This window comes from Populus alba, chromosome 15 (assembly GCF_005239225.2).
Source record: "Populus alba chromosome 15, ASM523922v2, whole genome shotgun sequence".
NCBI lineage: Eukaryota > Viridiplantae > Streptophyta > Magnoliopsida > Malpighiales > Salicaceae > Populus > Populus alba.
In genome coordinates, this window is record NC_133298.1 from 3,871,648 (window position 1) to 3,893,082 (window position 21,435).

Sequence of the window (21,435 nt, forward strand, 5' to 3'; positions counted from 1 at the left end):
AGTAAGAGAATATTATTGCCACAAAAGAGACAGAGACACACGGGGCAAAGAAAAGGGATGGGTTTTTTATTTATTTTTCCCTCTCCAAGTCCTTGACGAGGTCAAGTTTTGTGGTGTTGTCTGTCTTCAAGCATGTGTCGGAATCGAAGAACAACACTGGATGAACTCATATCTCTAAAGCAATATTTTGTATAATTATTCTGCATTAATTATGGCCATGAACGATGCAATTAAGCTAATTTACTTGCCATTAATCACCTGAAGATGATGGCAAAATCATGCTTCAATTTTATTTTCTTCCATGTCAAGAGATGAATCCAGCATCAAATAGTCAACTGACTCACCTAACTAAAATCGAAACTTACCATCTTGTCAATAAATAAATATCTCCAAACCATATATAACAAAAATTGTAGGAATTATAATTATTAAAATTTACTTAGTAGGTTGATTTGGTGATTCTCCTTTCTCGAGCTGGGCTTAGGTTGACTTTGTTTTAAAATTATTTTGGATATTAATTAGTTAAATTTGAGTAATTTAAAAAATTAACCCGAATGAAGTTTAATTTAGTTAATTATAATGATTTTTTTAAAAAAATTATCCAAATCAGATTGTTTTAGTTTTATTTTAATGTTTTTATCTAAAATAATGTTGTTTTATGATTTATATAGATTAACTCATGACTTAAATTTTCAATCACATTAGATTTCAAGTCAAGTCTAACAACAATGGAAGAATCAATCTTTGATATGAAGATAAATTGAATCTCATTTCTTTCACTTGACAAAGGTTGTGTTTAGAAACACAATTGAAATCATATTTCTCAAAAATTTAAATTTTTTTTTAATTTAAAACTAATTTTTTTATGTTTTTACATCGTTTTAATATATTAATTTCAAAAATAATTTTTTTAACAAAAAATAATAAAAAAATTATTTAAATATTTTTCTGAGTAAAAAAATACTTTAAAACACAATATTTATCGTACACCAAAACACCACTTAATTGTCTATGGATAACTCATGGGATCTATGTTATCAAAGCAGTTAACATTACCAGTAAATAAAGCAAACAAAAACACTAATAGCAATAGAATCTCCTAGTGTGTGATTTTTCTCATAGTGTAGATAAGCTTCATTGCATCAATTTGAGGCTTGTGCCTTTAATTATTCTAAACTTTAAGCGTAGGGTGCCTTTTAAAAAAGTATTTTTTTACTTTAAAACATATTACAATAATTTATTTTTTATTTTTGAATTAATATTTTAAGATAAACATTGTTTAAAAAAACTTTGAAATGCAGAATCCACGGAAATCTCAAACAAGACATCATGAAATACCAAGGCTTTTAGTTGTTAACCACACCTTTTTAATTATTTTAATTATGATTTACCCTAACAATGAAAACAAAGAATTCATGAAGCCTCATGGCATGCCATGATTGATACAATACAGCAAGGAATGTAAAGTCAAAAAGCATATTTTTTTTGTTGAGACCGTAAGACATGACATTCTAACCTAAAGCAAGATGTGTTGTCTAACCCTAAAGTTTAATAATACATAAGGCCCTACTTCCATTTATTAGGTAAATTTGGAATCTCAAGTTCACTTATGCTTTTTATCTTTGGATGCATGGATCCATCCATTGATTGGTGCCCACTTTTTCATACTCATTAACTCACAAATAAAACATTTATCTCCTTTCACTCACACAAATATATATATAAATATAAATGTTATTTTCATTTTATGTTATGAGTCTTTAAAATCTTTGTGATTTTTTTTAATCGTAGGGGTCATTAATTATATATAAAAAAAGTTTACACTTTTTAAAATACATCACTATACTTGAGGATTTTGTTTTGAAAAAAAAAAAAAAACAAGGAAGAATTCGGCTGGCGTAACTTTTTTATTATTTGTATTCCTTTTACTTTTGAAACATGAACACGCCCTTTTAATTCCGTCCATGTTTTCCGGCAAATAAAAAAATTTATTTATTTATTAAAACGGGGATGGAAGGCGGTAAAATTTTAGTTACATTGATTTTTTTTTTTATTATGACAAATAAACTTATATTTTCATACGAATAAAGAATTTTTTTAACCATGTTATCATATGATTGATGAAATTTTCGATCAGTGAATAAAAAATTAAGATTATTGGTATATTAAAAAACTCTCTCTCACAAATCATGATGACATCGATTGAGATATTGAGCCAGTGGTTAGCAGTAAAGTTCAAGAGGGAAAAAAAATCAATAAAGTCGACCACCAACTCTCCTTCTCTCTTTCTATAAATGCTTAGAGTGTGATTATTATTATTTTTTATATTAAAATATATTAAAATAATATTTTTTTATTTTTTAAAATTTATTTTTAAAATTAATGTATCAAAACGATTTAAAATATACAAAATAATATTTTTTAACAAAATACAATTAATTTTTTTTAAAAATACAGGTGCAACCGCGTTTCCAAACACTCACTAAAGTGATCTAAATAAAATAAAAGGGTTTTTGTTTTTAAATGTTTATTTATTTATTTTATTTAAAAAGATGTTTAATTAAAATTTTAATTATTTTTTTATAATTTTAACGTGTTAATATTATATATATATATAAAATAAAATATTATTTTAATATATTTTCAATTAAAAATATTATATTTCGCATTATTGAGAGAGAGCATACTATTTCGAGATGGAAAAAATTATTATATATTAACATACATGTGCATGTGTTTTAAATTTGAACTTTACATTAATAATTTTTTCCTGGGGGTATGATGGTGGAATCCAACTTTAAAATCAAATCTATATGATATAAATATAATACCTTTCAAAATCTATCTTCAATTCTACGTTATCAGAATAAACCTTGTGAACTTTCCTTGCCTTTCCTTTTCAATCAAAAGAAAAACATCTTCCAACGTTCTGAATTATGTTTGGTGATTCTGCTGCTGACCCATCAAGCTGCAAAAATTGAAATTTCAAACCTCCTTTTTGAAGGGTTTTTTTTTTTTTTTTTTCTTTTTTCTTGGTGTGCTCTAGGCTGCAACTCTATACCTACACTGGTTTGCAGTTTAAGAAACCCATTTGCAATTATTATTATTATTACTACTATTATTTATTGTCTAGCCTGTAGCCACCATCAAGAACTCAGCCTTGCAAGGGAAGGGGTTACTGTCTATTGGAACGGAAATTATTTGTATAATACATACAGAATATATATATTATTACAAAAAGTGGAAAGGTTATTACACTCCAATTATGCAAAGCAATTTTTTTATATATTTAATACATCTAAGCTTGGAAAACAATTCTAATCAGCACTCCTGGATGATGTAATTATGGTGTTATAACTTATAAACGGTACCAAAGTTATTTTAACTACGATTCTTGTGAAAATTTGGGTTTTTTTTTTCAATAAAAAAAAAGTTTGAACCCAGTAATTTTTTTAGAAAAAAATACAAATATAAATTACCTTGAATAATTGTAAAATCTGGATTGATTCGACAAGTCAACATGAAACCAAAAAAACTCAGTCGATTCGATTGAAACTTAACTTTTTCTTTTCATCAAAACAACAAAATTGTTTTGATTTAAATTTTTTTATTCTAATTTTCCAGGTTAGATTTTATAACCATGATGTTTTTGGGTTTAAGTGCAATAAAAAAAACAGCTAAACATTAATTTAATAGTCTTAATCTTACTTTAAATTATAAAACAAACACTTGATGGTGTCTTTGATAAACATTCACATCCGTAACATTAATTTCTTGTTTTTTTTTTTTTTTTTTTTTTTTCCTGTGATAGAACAACTTGCTATTTAACCCAAAATTCAAAAGTAAGTGTTTTGTCTGAATAGAATTGTAGAATGATGTGAAGTCTCCGACAAATTTAAATTCACTGTACATTTTTTTTTTTTTTTGATAAAGTTAAATTATAATGAGATGAGACTCCTCTAAGCATGACAGCATATGTACAAGTTGTGAAAATACTATTATACTGAATCGAATAATGCAAACTAGTGGGGTTTCTCAAGTATTTTCCTTTATTGCTTGTAGTTAATTCTTCAGTTATTTTTATCCAATTTTTTTTTTATGATTTAATAGATTTTTTACTTGTGGTTGACTTGAATACTCGAGAAATAAAAGTTGTAAAAATTACTACTATTTGAAGTCTTATAAATTTTAGAGTTACTGAAAATTTATATAATCATTAATTATAAAACATATAAGATTAGTTGAGGTGAACGTAAATTAATCTAAACACTTATATTAATAAAATTTTTTTATATAGATGAGATTTTTAATTGAATTCAATAAAATATTTTTTCACTGATTACCCGATCAAGTTTTTAATATCATGGTTAATCTAAAAAATTTAATATGATTTTATTATAAATATTGATTTTATGGGTAAGTCTCCGGGTCGGACAAATGTAATCAAAATGTGTTTCGTATCTGGGTCTATATGGGCCTCATTAAAATAGCACCAGCATCATCCACATACTCAATGGACCAATTTAATCACTGTTCAAAGCCCATTTTTTCCGAGGGTTTTCTTTTTTCCAATGGGCCAATCACCACAAATAGGAAAACAGGGAAAGGGCAAAAAGGAACACGTGTTATCATTCCAATGCGGTATCACGAACTTTCTGTGTTACCCTTGACACCAGCCTAAACTCTTAAAGCACGGAAGCTGAGGTTTTTAGAAGGAAGAGTAAAGGCACGTTTAGGGTTTTAGATAGAGAGCTGCTTCGAACCAGGAACAAAACGATGAGCTTTTGGGGTATGTATTTCAATCAATTTCTAGTTACTGAAACTAATGGTTGTCATCCTTTCATGCTTCACTCCATTTTCTTGACGTGTTTGGCTGCTTAGAAATCATGGGGCAATTGTCTTATCCGTAATCTGATTTTTCCCTCTTTCTTTGTTTGTCTTTTTGTTGTAAAATTTGGATTTTTTAAAGTTTATTAGAATCTAAAAGGTTGATATCAAAGTGGTTTTTTTTTTTTTTTTTTTTTTTTTAAATGTCCAATGTGAACATGGAAACATTTTTTTTAAAAAACTGTTTTTAGATTTTGAATGTTGGTTTTTGTTCTTAATTTCTGGACTTTTTAGCTTGTCGGAATTTAAAATGTTGATACTGAGATGAGGTTTTAATTGGTCTGGTCGTTAAATGTTGTTTTTGATGTTTTATGTGTTGATATGCTATTTAGGCATTGAAGTGAAACCAGGCAAGCCTTACCCTTATCACTCTGATGATGTGCAAGGAAAGCTTCGGGTAACACAGGCATGTATGACTAGGCCAATCCATTCTATTATTATTTCCGAGCTTTGAAAGTTAAAATGGCAAGGAGATAGTGAAATTGCATAAATTTTTATATTTTGAGGTTTAAATTTGTCTTGGCCTTCCACAATTGGTTTGTTGTGGAATGACTGTTGTTATATTGCTGGATCATCTCTCAATTACATTTCTGTTCATGAGTTGTTGATTTGCGCCGTGTTACAATTCAGGCAACTTTGGGCCTTGGCTCGTCAGAAGAAAGGTGCATACTCCAGTGTGCAGTTGCACACAAGAGTCCAATTTTCTTATGTTCATTGCTACCAGGGAAAGCTGAAAGTTGCTCTTTGAATCTTGAATTTTCTGATGAGTTGGTAGCGTTCTCTGTGATTGGACCACGAAGCATTCATCTTTGTGGTTATTTTGATTCTGAAAAAGGAGATCACCTCCGAGATGAATATGAATAGTATCCTTTTCACTAGTTTTTCTGGGCTTGTATTTTAGTTGTTATTGTTGTTTTTCCCCACCCACCTCAAGTAATTATAGTTATTTTGAAGGCAATGCAAAATTGCTTGGCTGAATTGAATTTTTTCACTACTTCTTAATTCTACAAATTTTAAGTGATTCGGGTGAGACTATTGCTGACACGGAATCAGACGAGTCCAGCGAATATGATTATGATGATGAATATGATGATGACTTCATTGATGATGACAATGATCTTCAAATTTACCCCCCTTCGCCTGTTCCCAGTGATGGAGGTAATTTGATAATTTAATTAAATATGTTTCATCTTTATATTCACAAGGTTTGTTTCCCCTTATTCTGTTTCTTTGAGATCTATATAGCTTCTAAATGAGTTTTAAAAGCTGTTACTATATACTTGTACGATGAAATACTTGATCTAGTTCCAATGTGGTCATTAAGTCTGGAGCTGGTGCCACAGAATGCATCCATATAATTGGAGTTCTGACCTCAAACTTGTCCACATAATGTCATAACATTTCTGCACTGTCACAATATATCATATTTACTTCACTAAGAGTTCATAATCTATTGTTCTCGTCTAGTGAAAAAGTGGTCTTCCAATGTTTGGTGGCTGTTTAAATTTATGTCAAATGTGCTTGCTGGCACACTTGGTATTTGAGTTTTATGATTACTGGCAGCAACTAACCAAAGATGTTTTCTTCCCTTAAATTTGCTCCTTATTTTAGTTGCAACCGAGGAGATAACTGAAGATGACAAACCTAAAAAAGAAAATGGCAAGTCTAAACGAATAAAGAAGAAGAAGAATAATCAATCAAGTGACCAGGAAGACCAAAACAATTCCCAACAACAAATTGTTGTTAAGAGGGATGCAGGTATTTCAGTTCTGGAAAGTGAAGATGAAGATGGTTTTCCAATTTCTTCCTCGGCAAAAAGAAAAGCTACTGTTCAGGATCCCCAAGCAGAAATAAATGGACAAAAAGATAAGGAAACAACCCAAGAAACAAAGAAGAAGATAGATAGAGAGGATAATGATGACACTACTGGAAAAAAGAGAAAGGTTAAAAGCATTGATGAAGACGGTCAACCAGAAAGGTGAGACCATCCATAAATGGGTGTTTTTTTCTTTAAAAAATATTCATTTTTTCTTAGGGGACAGCTTGGTTGTGTTATTAGGCTGCACTTTCCAAGAGCAGGGAGTTTGCTTTACATTTGACTTGTCAATCCTATCTTCTGAAGTGGCTCTTGACTTTTGATGGCAGCAAAACAAAGAAGAAGAAGAAGAAGAAGAAGAAGCAGAGAGAACAAGGTGCAGAGGAAAAGATTGATGAAATGGATGACAAGGAAGAGAACAACAATGCCTCTATAGATGAAATCAAGCCTGAGGAAGTGAAAAGGCAGGATTCTACCGATGGAAACAAACACGATCAGAGGTGAGAACCAAAGTCTATTATTTTGCAATTTGGAATGTTGTTACTGTTGCCTGTCAAAGATGCAAATATGTCCATTCTTATGATGTGTGTCCATGTGTCATTGAATGTGGAAATGTGCCTGGACCTAGTCTAATTTAATAAGTATGTGAACTCTCTGTTTTTAAACTTGGTGTTTCTCTCCAAATAATCTCACCACACGCATTGAAAGGTTCACAATAACGGGAAATGGCTTAGGATTTTTTCATCTCTCTCCCTGTCTCTCTCTAACATGAATGGATGCATGGATGCTGGTATTGGTGAATGGAGGCTTTTATGGTAGCCTGATTGCTAGTATTAGTTTTTAGCTTTTACTTAAATATGTTGCTACTGAACCCATTTGCAGGGGCCTTGACACTGATGCAGGTAGTATGCCTGGTGAAGATTCATCTGATAAAAAAAAGAAGAAAAAGAAGAAGAAGAAGACCCAGGATAGTGGAACAACAACTAAGGAACAAGCTGTTTCAGCTGTGGGAGGTGAAGCCAAATCTTTGTTGGATTCTGATGATAAGCAATCTACAACCAAGTCTTCACAAGCTAGAACCTTCTCAAATGGATTGGTTATTGAAGAATTATCAATGGGAAAACCAGATGGTAAACGTGCTTCTCCCGGGAGTCAGGTAGCTCTTTGCCTCGTATTTGACTATTGATCAACCAGCCTGCAAAGGCAAAGTCATAATTTTTTTCCAAGCACTTGCTTATTTATTTTGTTTCTATGCTCATTACACTCCAAATAGAGGAAATCAGTTCACTGTGGTAAAATTAAGCACACTGTTTTTGTAATTGGTGCTTGAATTAGTTTTGATTTATTACAATAGATTTGGTAAAATTCTTTTTATCAATGTAGTTTTTTTTCTTGTATCTTTGATTAATTTGTTGTTTTTTCTTATGAACCAATAAAATATCTATGTTTTGATACATAATAAATTTTCCACTATTTTTTACCGATAGACGGGTTGATTCGATAGTCAATATTCCCTTTTTCATCAATTTTGTAAGAGTTAAATCTTTCTGAATCATTAGAATATCTAGACTCAGTTCTGAAATGTTCAAATTTGTCACCTTATATGGCATGTTACTGAGTTGCCTCTGTCAGTTACTGGCTTGCTGTATTGTTGATGATTTCATACAAGCAAGATGCAAGTTCACCCATATTTACAGTAAACCTAATTGGCGTGTTTTTTTTCCAGAAGTTATTGGTTAACAGAATGCAAAAGGTTGTTCAATCGACTGAAACTATCTGTTTTTTTGAGTTTCAGGTCAGTGTGCACTACATCGGTAAGCTGAAGAAGAATGACAAGATATTTGACTCTAATGTCGGAAGAGCTCCCTTTAAATTCCGCCTAGGTACCACAATTTGGACTGTAGTCAATGGATAACAAATACTTGATTTTGTGATGATCAAATTACTTTCATGTGATAATGCAGGTGTCGGACAAGTCATAAAGGGATGGGATGTTGGAGTTAATGGTAGGCATATTAATGATTAAGAATTAACTTGTATGTTTAATTTATTATCCGAATATTTACATGTTTATATGTGTTAACCCTCAGGCATGCGGGTTGGTGACAAAAGGAGACTCACAATTCCACCATCGATGGGGTAAGCTATAGCTACCACATCAGTGATTCTTCACTCTGGCTAAGTTCATTTGATTTGATCTGCATGGTTACTTTTGGACAATACCTAATCCAATGCCTTATCTGTTGCTTCCCGCATGGCATGACACAAGTTCACTATCAAATTCTTTGCCTTCGGGGTCCATCCGTTAAACCCTTGAAGCAGGGTTTTTGAAATTTGTTGAAATCTTCTTTATTAAGCCTTCCTTCCCTGCCAAAGTATACTCACTGTAATATTTTATGCAGTTACGGAGAACGGGGTGCTGGTGGGAAAATACCGCCACACTCATGGCTTGTCTTTGATGTTGAGCTGGTGAACGTTCGGTGATCATCCTTCAATGCGCTCTTTTTCAACTTTTGAAGTCATTGGCTGCTTTAATCTCCAGTGGGTATAGAATCATGGTTTTTGATCGCTCAGTGTTTTAATTGCAGGCTTGTGTTACAAAACTGCAAGCTCACCCCCATCATATAATCTTTAGTGTCAAGAAGGGTGTTGTGAGCAAAAATTTTAGTAAAAACTAGCTGATTCTGTTTCAGCAGTGAATTATCTTTTGAACCTGTAATTTCACGGTAGTAACAAGAATTGTTTAATACATTGAGAAAGAACCCCCCACCGTTTTTCTTCTCTTGACCCGTTTGGGATTGTGTTTGAAAAGTTTTTTTTATAAAATTTGAAATTTTTTTTTCTCAGAATTAATATGTTTTTGATGTTTTCAAATTATTTTGATATGTTAATCTTAAAAATGATTTTAAAAAAATAAAATAACATTATTGGTATATTTTTCTGAATAAAAAACACTTTAAAAAGCAATTATAATTATATTTTTAATCATGTAGGATTCATATGCGGTTAGTAATGTTTCTTAATCAGTAGTATCCTTGCACACTTATTTCCCAACCCTTTTGATATATATACGTAAAGCCATATATAATTAAGAACAATTTTAAAGGGCACTTCAGGGCGACAGACCAACGGTGTCATGAGTGGGGTATCATTTTATTTACCACATGAGGAGTTTCAAATGATAAAAGTTTAGGGTCTCTATTACAATTTCTTATGTTCAAATGCTAGAATAAAATTCAAATTAACTGCTATCACAGTACACCTTTATTATTTACTATAGTTACGGACATATAGTTATTAAATATGATTTGAAGACCTAAGAAGCTAGGTTTCAGGTTATATGGATTGATCCTAGTTAATTTGATTCAATCTAGAAATTTTTTTAAAAATATTTGAAGTTTTAATTTTTCGTAAGAAAAAATTAAAAAATAATTCATATGAATATAAACTATATATATTGTAAAAAATAAAGTTTAAAAGATTTTTTATTTCACATTGAAAAGATACTATGTTATCATTTTAAGTTGAAATATTTAAATTAAATTTTTTTTATAATACATTGAAAAAAAAAATTCTTGCAAACATGGAGTATATATAATAAAAGACTTTAAATTTCATATTAAAAAAATAAAACATTCTTATAATATTTATATAATGAACTTTGAATATGGTTAATAACCAGCTTTTAAGATTATCTAATTAGAAAAAAAAATACATATGAAAAAAATAAATCTCTATCCAAATTTTGCAATCTAATAAGTTGACCAGATTTTACTAGGGATTTTTACTTAATTCAATTGTTACTTAATATGAATCAATCCATCGACCCACATGCACCACTATATAAAAATAGATAGTCAGTTTTTTTTTTTTATTATTATCTCATTATAAAATAATTAAAATTTAAAATTTTCTTCATTATTTTTTAAATTTTTTTTTTTTATTGTGTGACCTTTATGCATCAAGCATGTTTAAGAATATAATTGCTATTTTTTTTATTAAAATGCTTTTTACTTAAAAAAACATGTTAATAATACTTCTTTTATTTTTTAAAAAATTTATTTTTAAAATCAGCATATCAAAATTATTTGAAAACATAAAAAATATATTATTTTAAAATAAAAAAAATTTCAAAATTTTTTAAAATATTTTTCAGCAGCAATACCAAACACAATCTAAATCTTCATTTCTTTTTAAAATTGTTTTTTATTTATTTTCAGACCATGCACCAAAAACAATCAGTACCCCCCTTCAGAAAATTCTTGTTTATAAAAGCACTCTGCATATTCATAGGAGCTAACAAGGCAACTTTGAAACCATCCAGTCGCTAGTTCTGCAGATCATGGTTTTGTTAAGGTAGTCTTAAAAACTGATTTTTACGAGGTAAAGTGCAAGGCATGTCATGGAAAACATGTTGTTAGAACTTGAACATACTCAAAACTTCTGTGATAACTCACAGTTCAAGCATATTATTATTAATAACAATCAAAACAAAAACCAGCACTGGGAAACGTCCAGAACTCACGCCCTCAGGTAATGCAAGTAACTAGCCGCGATGGCAAAAACATCCTTCACTACCAAGCAAAAACTAATATGCTGCAAAGTACAAGCACAAAGCTCGAGAGCTTATTTAGAGGTACTGAATTACTCAGTAAGACTGGTGATGCTTTAGTAAGGTTCAACCGGTGCCCTGAATTTTGCTCCTGCATATACTGCTGCAGATCCCAGCTCTTCCTCTATCCTGAGAAGCTGCAGTTAGAAAAATACCAGGGGGGGGGGTCAATCACCATTAGTTCAGTTCGCAGAGTTGAGAGAAGGCAAGAGATGATAAAAACACTTCTTGATGGTCAAGAGTTGAAAGACATTTCCATCTACCTGGTTGTATTTTGCAAGGCGTTCTGATCTGCAAGGAGCTCCAGTCTTGATCTGTCCCTGTTGTGAAGAAGGAAGAAAAGAGGGTAAACATCAGATCAAGCCTCCAGCAACAGTCTAACAATACATCAACATATCCAACTCGCGCTCCAAAAATTTTGATTGGAGTCAAAATAACAAGAGCACATAATTTGGCAAGGTAAAAAACAAAAACAGCAAGAACTTGGGAAATGCCCTAGTACTTACAGTAGACAATCCAACTGAAAGGTCTGCAATGAAAGTATCCTCAGTTTCACCACTGCAAGGAACAAGGTGGACCATTTTAGAAATATTCATAGGTGGAAAAGTAAATAATCAAAGCCACAAAAAAACAAGGATGTACCTTCTGTGGCTTGCCATGACACCCCAGCCAGCATGTTTAGACATTTTCACAGCTTCAATACTTTCAGTTACAGAACCAATTTGATTCACCTGATAAATTGTGTAAGAAGGTAAAACTGTTCAGAGTTGGTAGCTCCAATATAATAGGATGCCTCGTCTAAAATAAATTTTTTTGTTGATACTACCTTCAATAGAAGGGCATTGCAGGACTTCTCCTTAATTGCTTTCTCCACACGCTGCAACAAAATCAAACATTTAATTATAAGCCCAATCAATATGAAAATGTGCTTACCTCATCATACATTATACAAAGCTGAGCATTAATGCCCCGAGGTTAATATTTTAAACTAGCTCCCAGAATCACCTTGGGGTTTGTGACAAGTAGATCATCACCAACAATTTGCACCTGTTCACCAACTTCACCAGTCATCTTAGCATAGTGTTCCCAATCATCTTGATCAAATGGATCCTCGATGGACACAATTGGATAATCAGCCACAAATGACTTGTATACATTCTTTAGACTGTCTCCAGATATCTTCTGTGATCCATCATTGTTCTGAGACAGATAGATAATAGGCTTAGAGTCACAAGTTTAAATCCAACCTTCTAAATAGAATGCAATCATTCTAAGCCAGGCACAAAGAAGCATTTGGTTGTCAAACATGTGATTACCTCTTCCTTGAAATTCAAATCATAGGTCTTGTCCTTGTCATTATAAAACTCTGACGCAGCAACATCCATCCCAATCACAACCTAGCATGAGACACAGAAAATTAATTTGATTACAAGAGAATGATAAAGCACGGTAACATCAGAAAGGACACCAACCTTTCCAGTATATCCAGCTTTGGCTATCGCTGTCTTGAGCAGTTCAAGACCCTCTTTGTTTTCCTACACACAAGACACGGTTCAAGTTTACCACTACTTGCCCAGTTTAATTCAAACCCAATTGATAACCAGCAAGACCTAGCAGTTCCAATGCAACAATTAGAACATGAACAGGTAGCTAGTAGCATTAACAAACCTGAATATTAGGAGCAAAGCCACCTTCATCACCAACATTGGTGGCATCTTGTCCATACTTCTTCTTAATCACAGACTGTATGTACATGCAAGAAGTTACAATATAAGCCAGTGGTAATTTGAATTGAACATAAAAGAGAATAAAGTTTTAAGAACCATAAAATTACCTTCAGGTGATGATACACTTCTACACCCATTTTCATGGCTTCCTTGAAAGATGATGCTCCAACAGGGAGAATCATGAATTCCTGTTGAAAGACAAATGTTAAAGGCAAGCACCAAAATAAAAAGGGAAAAGCCATTTAACCACGTGTGAGTTGTCATCAAAATTACCTGCATTGCCAGTTTATTTCCAGCATGGGAACCTCCATTGATGACATTGAATGCAGGTACTGGCAAAACCAAGGTCTTGTTTCCAGCAAGATTTGCAATGTGCTGCAAGATAAATGATATCACAACAATGAACCCATTAAGGATTACAATGAAACAATAGAACAGCAGACTATACTAGCACAGCATATATACCTGGTAAAGAGGGATCTTCTTAACCATTGCACCTGCTTTGCAGACAGCAAGTGACACTGCCAATATAGCATTTGCTCCGAGCTGGAATAATTAAAAAAAAGGGGGAGTCTCAATCAGAATATAAGTTACCAGCCATTAACAGATTAAACAAATGATTCTCAACGACCAAAATAGAATGTTGATGAGATGAGAAATTAAACAAACCTTCTGTTTGCACCAACCCCATTCATTAACAGTTCCATCCAGCTCTTGTACCATGAAATTATCGATTTGAACCTGCTCTGTTGGGTCCTGTAAGAAAACCCACATCAATCATCAATCACTGTTTGCGATTGAAGACATGTTTAATGAAAATAAAAAATTGAATTTCCATATACTACCTTGCCAATCAAGGCTGGTCCAATGATAGAATTGACATTCCCTACAGCCTGAAAATTATCACGACACAAAAAGAAAATTAAGAAACAATCTCAATAGCCAGTACGGCCAATATACTCGAGAACATAAGAACATGATCTGCATATACCTTAAGTACACCTTTCCCAAGATAATCTGATCCTCCATCTCTCAACTCTAAAGCTTCATATACACCTTTTTACACACATACACAAAATCAGATCTGGATCAAGTAAACAGTCATACATACATACCACATAAATCTTGAACAGAAACTTGTGAAATACACAAAAAGTAATAATCTTTACCAGTGGAAGCACCACTTGGAACGGCAGCTCTAGCATAGGTTCCATCAGAGAGCAAAATATCAGCCTGTTTATTATTTTAAAACCCACCACTTCATCAGCTAAAAAAACACACACAAGAAACCACCAACAAAACGAAAGCACGGACAACAAAAATCAAATCCCAGTTATGCTTTCCACTAAAGCTTCCTCTTTTATTCCCAAAAAAGCATCAAAACCAAACTTTCTCTCTGACCCAGTTTTTCTTAACATCCAAACCAAACATCAAACTTTAAAAAACAAGGATCAGAACAACAGAAACTGCCAGCAAAAAAACAGAAATCCCAAAACATCTCAATAACGCATTTGCATCAAAGCTTCCTCTTTTATTACCAAGAAAATATCAAAACTGAAGATTTTATCTGCCCAACTTTTTCTTAACATCCAAACATAACATTAAACATGAAAAACCGAGGTACAAAACAAAAGAACACATCGAAAGTGACAGAGAAAAATGACGGGTTATCATTGGATGACTAAAATTGAATCGAGAAAGACTTACTTCAACGGTGGGATTTCCACGACTGTCAAAAATTTGACGAGCTTTAACAGCCTTGATCGTTACCATTGTTGATCTGATGTTCCAACACTTCGATGATCCTGAGGTTTCTCTTTTCTGTTCTTTTTCCTGAGACAGTCACAGAGATGCTCAAACTAGGGCGTAAGTGGGTTTTATTGATTGGAGTCCTAACGTGGGGAAAAATCCACGGGACGTAAGATCAAAACCGTTGAAGGCGAGATCTGATGTGGATGGTTTGATTGGTTTCTCGATCACGTGAGACGTGGCTCTTTATGGTTGAGTGGGGCCCAATAGACGGCAGGGGTCTTGCATCCAATGGGAATATGCGGGGCATTTTTTGTTTGAAAATTCGTAAAGTAAGAAGTTGAAGATTTACTGTGGGCTGTCATGGGCGCGGCGCCCGCCCCTTGTTTTTTATCTGCCCACTTGGAAGGGAAGGCATCCCAGCCGACAAAAGTCCTGCAAAAGAAAGGGTGTTTATAGTTCTAATTTTTTTTTGGTAAAACGACGTAGTTTTTAAATAAATTTGGTGGAATAATATATCTCAGTAAGCGTGTTTGGAATTACGTTGCTTAATAATTTTTAAAGGTGATTTGACTTGGAAATAAATTAATTTTTTTTAATATATTAAAAATATTAAAAAAATATTAAAAAATATCAATTTAGTATTTTTTAAAATAAATATATTTTTAAAACACAACTAAATACAATTAATATAATTAAAAACATGTAACCTACTGCCGTTGCAAAATTAACATCCCCCATTAGCCATCCCATGAAAAAAAAAAAGCTTTAAATCAATAATTTAGGGGTTAAAAGTGCTTACTCAGCATTTCATTGCTAAATAAAAGCTTTATACCATAGAATTTATCATAAAAAATATTTTGGACTGAAAGATTATAATTAGAAAAAGGCCTGAAAATATCAAGATGGATCAAAATATTTATTTATTTTTTTAAAAAAATTAAAATAAACTAAATAAAAAATTTAATATCAGTTTGACTTTAAATTTATTAAAAAAAATAAATTTAATTTAAATTAAAGAGTGTTGTGTTGGGTTATTTTTTTTATTGAACTTTGATTTAATGAGTTTTTAGTTTATAATTAAAATTATCTAGAAAATTCAATAAACATTTTAGTTTTAATTAATTTCGAGTCGGTTATTATAAATATTATGGATAGTTTAATTAATTTAATCACCCTAATATCAACTACTTTCTAAAACAACACAACACTTCGTGACCAAAAATTTCAAGACCGCATGTAAGGCTCATCTTGGGCCCATTAAATCGTACATGGTTTGGGCTAAGGCCCAGGTCAGCCCTGTCAAATTAGGGTTTAGGGTTTTACTCAGGCTTCTTCTTGCTACCCTATTAGGTTGCAGTTTCTACAATATAATCTTCTTCTCAACGAATCTCAGCTTCCCTCACTCTCTAACAAGGTAAATTGTTTCTCCTTCTCTCTAAACCTAACCTGCTTAATTTCTTTCAAGCTACCTTTTATTTTTCCTATATCGAAACAGCTTGCTTTTGTTTATAATGGCTCCGTTTTCTGCATCTTCGATTTTTCGCTTTAAGTAGTGTTTTGGCTTCTTTATGCTGAAAGTTATAAACTTTATGCTAAAATAGCATCTGGGTTTGAAGAATTTTGAATTCAGTCATTAGAGTTTGTTGATTTTAGGCTCTGTCTGTATTTGTTTGATGGTCTTGTTATCAATTTAGTGTGAATTTTATTGCATAAATTAAGGGTTTTTCTTGGTGGTTAAGTATTTAAATTGGATTATCTAATCATGATTTGTTGAGCCAATCTGAGTTTTGTGTTTTTTGGTGGTTTGCTTTATCCGGGGTTGTATACCAGCTCCAATTTACTTTGTAGTAGTATCTGAATTCAATTTGATTGAGGAGAACTTGTCACTGTGTTATTCTTTGGTACCTTTTTTAGCTTAATTTTGAGTTTATGTATTGATATCCATGAGTAATATCTGCTATTTTCATGCTTGAGTAGATATTGGTGTGCTTTTTAATTGTAATTCGGTTTTGGATTGTGATAGGTTTGTATAATGGTGGTAAACAAAGAAGAATCTACCCTGTCTGACGAGAAGCTGATGACAGATGATGAATTGGATAATCTTGATGGAAAAATGTCTGGATCTGAGTCAGAATCGGAGGATGAAGATGTGAAGTTGCCTGAACCATCAAAAAATGCTATATTCAATAGAGATGGTCTTGCTGACAAACTTCAAGATATTAGTTGGCCAGAGAATGTTGGATGGATCCACAAACTTGTGATTGACTTCAATCAAGAGCAAGAGGTGGACGTGAATGATGACCTGACTAGAGAGCTTGCTTTTTACACACAAGCCTTAGAGGGAACAAGGCAGGCATACGCTAAGCTGGAGACGATGGGGATTCCTTTTCTTAGGCCTCCTGATTATTATGCTGAGATGTCGAAGTCGGATACTCATATGGAGAAAGTGAAGGGCCGGCTTTTGGCAGAGAAGAGAAGCATTGAGGAGGCTGAGGAGAGAAGGAAAGCTAGAGAGTCTAAGAAACTAGCTAAAGAGGTTCAGGCCCAGAAGCAGAAAGAGAGAAATGCACAGAAAAAGGCAGCGATAGAGACTGTTAAGAACTGGAGGAAACAGAGGAAACAAAGTGGGTTTGCTGGAGGCGACAAGGATGGTGAGTTGGATATGCCCTTTGAAGATGGAAAAGTGTTTGAAAGGTCGAACAAGAAGAGGCCAGGGGTTTCTCCAGGAGATCGGTCTGGAGGGAAGGGGAGACAACCTTGGAAGAAGGGGAAAAACGGACCAGAAAAGAAAAAATTCAAGAGGGAATCAAGGGATTCCAAATTTGGATTTGGAGGGAGGAAAGGTTTAAAGAAGCAGAACACTGCTGACACCACTGATGATTTTAGAGGCTCCAAGAAAGGCAGTGCTGCCGGAAATAAGAAAAGGAAGAGGTGATAAACTGTTTTTTGATTTTGCTTTGCTAAAGACTACTGCTACAACTCTTTGCAATTGTTTCTGGAAGGGCTTGTAATAGGGTTTTGAGCTTATCCCTTTTTTCCCTCTAATTAGTGTAATCTTTAAGCTTGTTTGATTGAAGTACTAATTTCCTTTACACTTTCTATGGTGATTCTGTCCAGATCCCGGTATGGAATCATGATTTTCTATTATCATTCTATCTCAATCGATATGTCATTACATTACATTCAAGCCCTTGAATTTCATCTAGTCTTACACGGTTCCTGCCTATCCTGCGTTGCAGCTTCATAAAATTCCTCTTTCATTATCCAGTTTGGGCATGCTATTGTCACTGAAATTTGCCGTCTGTTTCATGTAAAAACAATCAAGGCCTGCTTCCTTGGCAGTTAACCTTTTATCGTTTTCATCCCATCCATCACAATACATCTCACCTTGTTCCTTTTTTTTACCTGTATCCAATGAAAATCATCCGCAGTTGGTGAGCAATCTTGAATCAGATTTCAATAATTCTCTGTACCAGCGTCCTTGATTAATGCACATGCTCACAACGTGTTTTAACAAGTCAACCCTAAGAAATCCCAGGTCTCTTTAGCTTCATAATTATCAGCTGCTAGTGTTTTTCTCAGTTCTTGTGTTGCTACTGTTGTTGTCGGTGAGAAGTGTTAACAGTTAGATGAGTCTAGACTATGGGTGCGGTTGCTACGTGTATTAACTTTTCCTCCTTGAGCCTCATTTGTAGGCAGATTTTTCAAACAAATGAGCGAACATCTTTCCACCTAAAAATCACAGCTGTTTGATTTTGCGTCATCCAACAAGCTGAAGAGTGACTGGTAAAGTTTCTTTTCACTCTATTTATTAGTAGCATCATATCATGTCATCAAAAGTACTGCTCATTGTCCATGGCCAATAATTAATAGAATTAAATCCTCCACCTAAATGTGCATGGGCACCATTGTGAATTATCATCATCCATCAAAATAATTATTTTTTAGATTTTTAAAATTAGAACATCATGGGAAAGACATAAAAGGACATAAATTTAATGTTTTTTTAATGAAAAACAATTTGAAAAGAGAAACTGACAGACTCAAAAATGAAAAATAAAAGGAAAAACACAATTTAAGAGTCTGGTGATGTCAATAGGGTGACATTAGAGTGCATGAGAAGCTGATCAATGGTTCCATGTGCTGTTCTTGTTTGGTAAAGAGAAGGCCCACATACTCGTTGGCAAGAAGCTTCCCAGAATACACTGATACATTACTGATTAAATAAAAGCATATAATATTTCATTTCCCATTATATTTGTAGCCCTTAACTTTTGCTACAAAAAGCTTCCTCTGAACTCTTTTTAGCCTCTCAATACAGGGCTTTAAAAGGGCGTGGCTCTTTTCCTCCCGACAACACCTTCTCCCTCCAGGTTTTTGTCGACTCCATATCCTTTGATTTCTCCCTAGTTTTCAGAACCATGTTTGAGTCTACACTGGAATTGATCGCTCAGGCTGCTTCCAATTCTTTTGTGATCTTCTGCTTTTGCAATTTGATCATTGTCATGATCCTCATGGGCTCAAAACCTGTCTTCAACTTTGATCAAGAAAGGGAATTTCCCAGGTCAGTGGTCAACAACACACACACAAAGGTGAAAGACAATATCCTGGCTAAGCCTTCTTCACTTGATGGAAACGAGATATCAATAGATGACAGGAATGTGTCAATCACCCAGGAAGAACCCACCGGCGACGGTGACGAAGACGATGGAGAAGATGGATACGGAGATGAAGATGATGAGCTGAGGAGAAGATCTGAAGAATTTATCAACAAAATCAATCATGGATGGAGGACAGAATCATCAAGGCATCATGTTTAGCCTAAAAATAACCTGATAGGAGTTTCTGAATGGTTGGCCCATAACTTAGAAACGTGACACTGCTAGAGTTTGTTATGGTCATCATCTTTCCAGCTCTGTACATAATCGAATAACGATGACAAACTCACTGAGAAGATCTTGATTGTACTGTTTGAAAGCAATATTACAAAAACTCACTGTTCAGAAAATGAAAACTACTGTTCCATTGCAATTTCTTTACTGCCTTTCCTATGTTTTGGACAGTAGTTTAGTACATAAAGTTTTAGATTTCTTCTTTAGCATTTACGTGTGAGCCACTTATGAAAACAATCAGCAAACTCCAGTGATTTTCGTAGTTGTCAGAGTCGGTCCGAGCAGTTCAAGGCCCTGGCTAATGAGTCGTCCCGCCAACCCGCGGATAGCTGGTTCAACCCTTTAGAATTATCAAATAAACAACAGAAAGGTTGACTGCGATTCTCTTGAGCATGGATAAGGGCTAAACAGGCATTGAAAAGGTGGATTAAGCCATGGAAAGGGCACAATTCTTTGTTTTAAGCATGAAGACTTTGAATCATTTTTAACAATTGAAAGCCTGATTAATCATTTTTTTTTTTATTAACGTGGGTGTCCGGGCCGCGCACCTCGACTAATCCCACGGGTCCTGAAATTAATGATCATATAAGTTTCCAGTGGCCATCATATGCCTGATTAATCAATTTTATCCAAAGGGCACATGGATAAATAAAGTGTGGACAAAGGGTACAAAGAAAAGTAGCATTTGGGTTCTTTTTTATTCCTGTGGAAGAGATCATTCGTCTACTCAACTATCCATAGACAAAGGCAAGTGCATGGCTAGAGAACCTACCAAGAACTTCAAGCGATAATAAAACTTTAGATTATGCAACTCCAAATAAAGTTACATCACACCACACCACTAAGTGAAGAAGGCAAAGTCAATATAGTTTTCTTTGACAAGGATTTAAGACCTAACCCCCACTTTTTTTAAAATCTTGTTTTTATTTGGATCTGTATCGAGATTTTCTTTTGAAGAAGTCTCAATCAAGATTTGTGTCCGGTTCCCTTTACAATACTACAATTTCTGTGCTTATCTTGAAAATACTCCAATGGAACATGTCCGGTTCCCTTGACATCATGACTCCAATGATCATAGGTTGATAAATGCATCATCTAAACTGGTTTATAGACACATGATCACTGCTTTATACCTATGAGATGTCTATGAGATCATGCGGTTGAAACAAATAATACCTCCTGTGATTTGGACCGGGATTATTACATTGTATGTTTTGGATATAAACGATAATTTAATCTAAAATCGATGGATATCAATCTAACTCGAATATATATTTAATTTAAAATCGATGGATATATATATATATATATATAGACACACACACTATTGATAAACCAAGAATCATTTTAGATTCACTACACAAACACAACCAACCATGTATAAAAACATTATAAACATCAAAAAGCACACCATCAGTTATAACCAACTCAAATGATTTAACAAAATATCATGAATTCATGATTCCTAAATGTAACAGAAAAACATTAAAACAATATTCTAAAAAAACATAACAATTAACCGTAACTAAATCTAAACCTTCAAAGATTCAAAATTTATAACAACATTAATAACTAGAACTGATCTTTTTTGTTCTTTTAACCTGTGCTCTCATGTTCATAATTATGTTGTCTACCACGTTTCCATGCAGAATAGTCTTCGATAAGCAGAATAGAGGATGATATTGGCATTGGTGACAACTGACAATGCTGGTTCCATCAGAGGCATACTCAGATCTTCAATGGTGGGTT

The 21,435-nt window shown here is 33.2% G+C and overlaps 3 protein-coding genes across 3 annotated transcripts; 2 read left to right on the forward strand and 1 right to left on the reverse strand.

Moving 5' to 3' along the window:
- The first annotated feature begins 4,653 nt into the window (after window positions 1-4,653).
- Window positions 4,654-9,487, forward strand: LOC118056355 (peptidyl-prolyl cis-trans isomerase FKBP53). The gene is made up of 11 exons (XM_035068536.2): window positions 4,654-4,789; window positions 5,220-5,293; window positions 5,518-5,750; window positions 5,906-6,045; window positions 6,499-6,865; window positions 7,033-7,203; window positions 7,586-7,859; window positions 8,499-8,586; window positions 8,668-8,709; window positions 8,794-8,842; window positions 9,106-9,487. Exons 1-11 carry the CDS (start codon window positions 4,777-4,779, stop codon window positions 9,185-9,187), a joined length of 1,533 nt encoding a protein of 510 aa, XP_034924427.1. The 5' UTR covers window positions 4,654-4,776; the 3' UTR covers window positions 9,188-9,487.
- Window positions 9,488-11,134: 1,647 nt separating this feature from the next.
- Window positions 11,135-14,912, reverse strand: LOC118056356 (enolase). Its single transcript, XM_035068537.2, has 17 exons — window positions 14,750-14,912; window positions 14,212-14,275; window positions 14,034-14,098; window positions 13,888-13,935; window positions 13,712-13,798; window positions 13,508-13,588; window positions 13,316-13,417; window positions 13,150-13,230; window positions 12,984-13,058; window positions 12,788-12,850; window positions 12,632-12,712; window positions 12,321-12,515; window positions 12,142-12,192; window positions 11,958-12,046; window positions 11,822-11,873; window positions 11,579-11,635; window positions 11,135-11,452 (listed from the first exon to the last, which is right to left on the reverse strand). The coding sequence occupies exons 1-17, from the start codon at window positions 14,813-14,815 to the stop codon at window positions 11,372-11,374; spliced, it is 1,338 nt and encodes a 445-aa protein (XP_034924428.1). The 5' UTR covers window positions 14,816-14,912; the 3' UTR covers window positions 11,135-11,371.
- Window positions 14,913-16,139: 1,227 nt separating this feature from the next.
- On the forward strand, window positions 16,140-17,886 carry LOC118056357 (probable rRNA-processing protein EBP2 homolog). The gene is made up of 2 exons (XM_035068538.2): window positions 16,140-16,208; window positions 16,818-17,886. Exon 2 carries the CDS (start codon window positions 16,827-16,829, stop codon window positions 17,727-17,729), a length of 903 nt encoding a protein of 300 aa, XP_034924429.1. The 5' UTR covers window positions 16,140-16,208; window positions 16,818-16,826; the 3' UTR covers window positions 17,730-17,886.
- Window positions 17,887-21,435: the final 3,549 nt, after the last annotated feature.

Coding starts and splice junctions, on each gene's coding strand:
- LOC118056355 (XM_035068536.2), top strand. Junction 7,860..8,498: donor GTGCTTCTCCCGGGAGTCAG/GTAGCTCTTTGC, acceptor TTTGAGTTTCAG/GTCAGTGTGCACTACATCGG. Junction 8,710..8,793: donor ATGGGATGTTGGAGTTAATG/GTAGGCATATTA, acceptor GTTAACCCTCAG/GCATGCGGGTTGGTGACAAA.
- LOC118056356 (XM_035068537.2), bottom strand. CDS start 14,815: ATGGTAACGATCAAGGCTGTTAAAGCTCGTCAAATTTTTGACAGTCGT. Junction 13,936..14,033: donor TTGGGAAAGGTGTACTTAAG/GTATATGCAGAT, acceptor GATAATTTTCAG/GCTGTAGGGAATGTCAATTC. Junction 13,059..13,149: donor AAGTGTATCATCACCTGAAG/GTAATTTTATGG, acceptor ATGTACATACAG/TCTGTGATTAAGAAGAAGTA.
- LOC118056357 (XM_035068538.2), top strand. CDS start 16,827: ATGGTGGTAAACAAAGAAGAATCTACCCTGTCTGACGAGAAGCTGATG.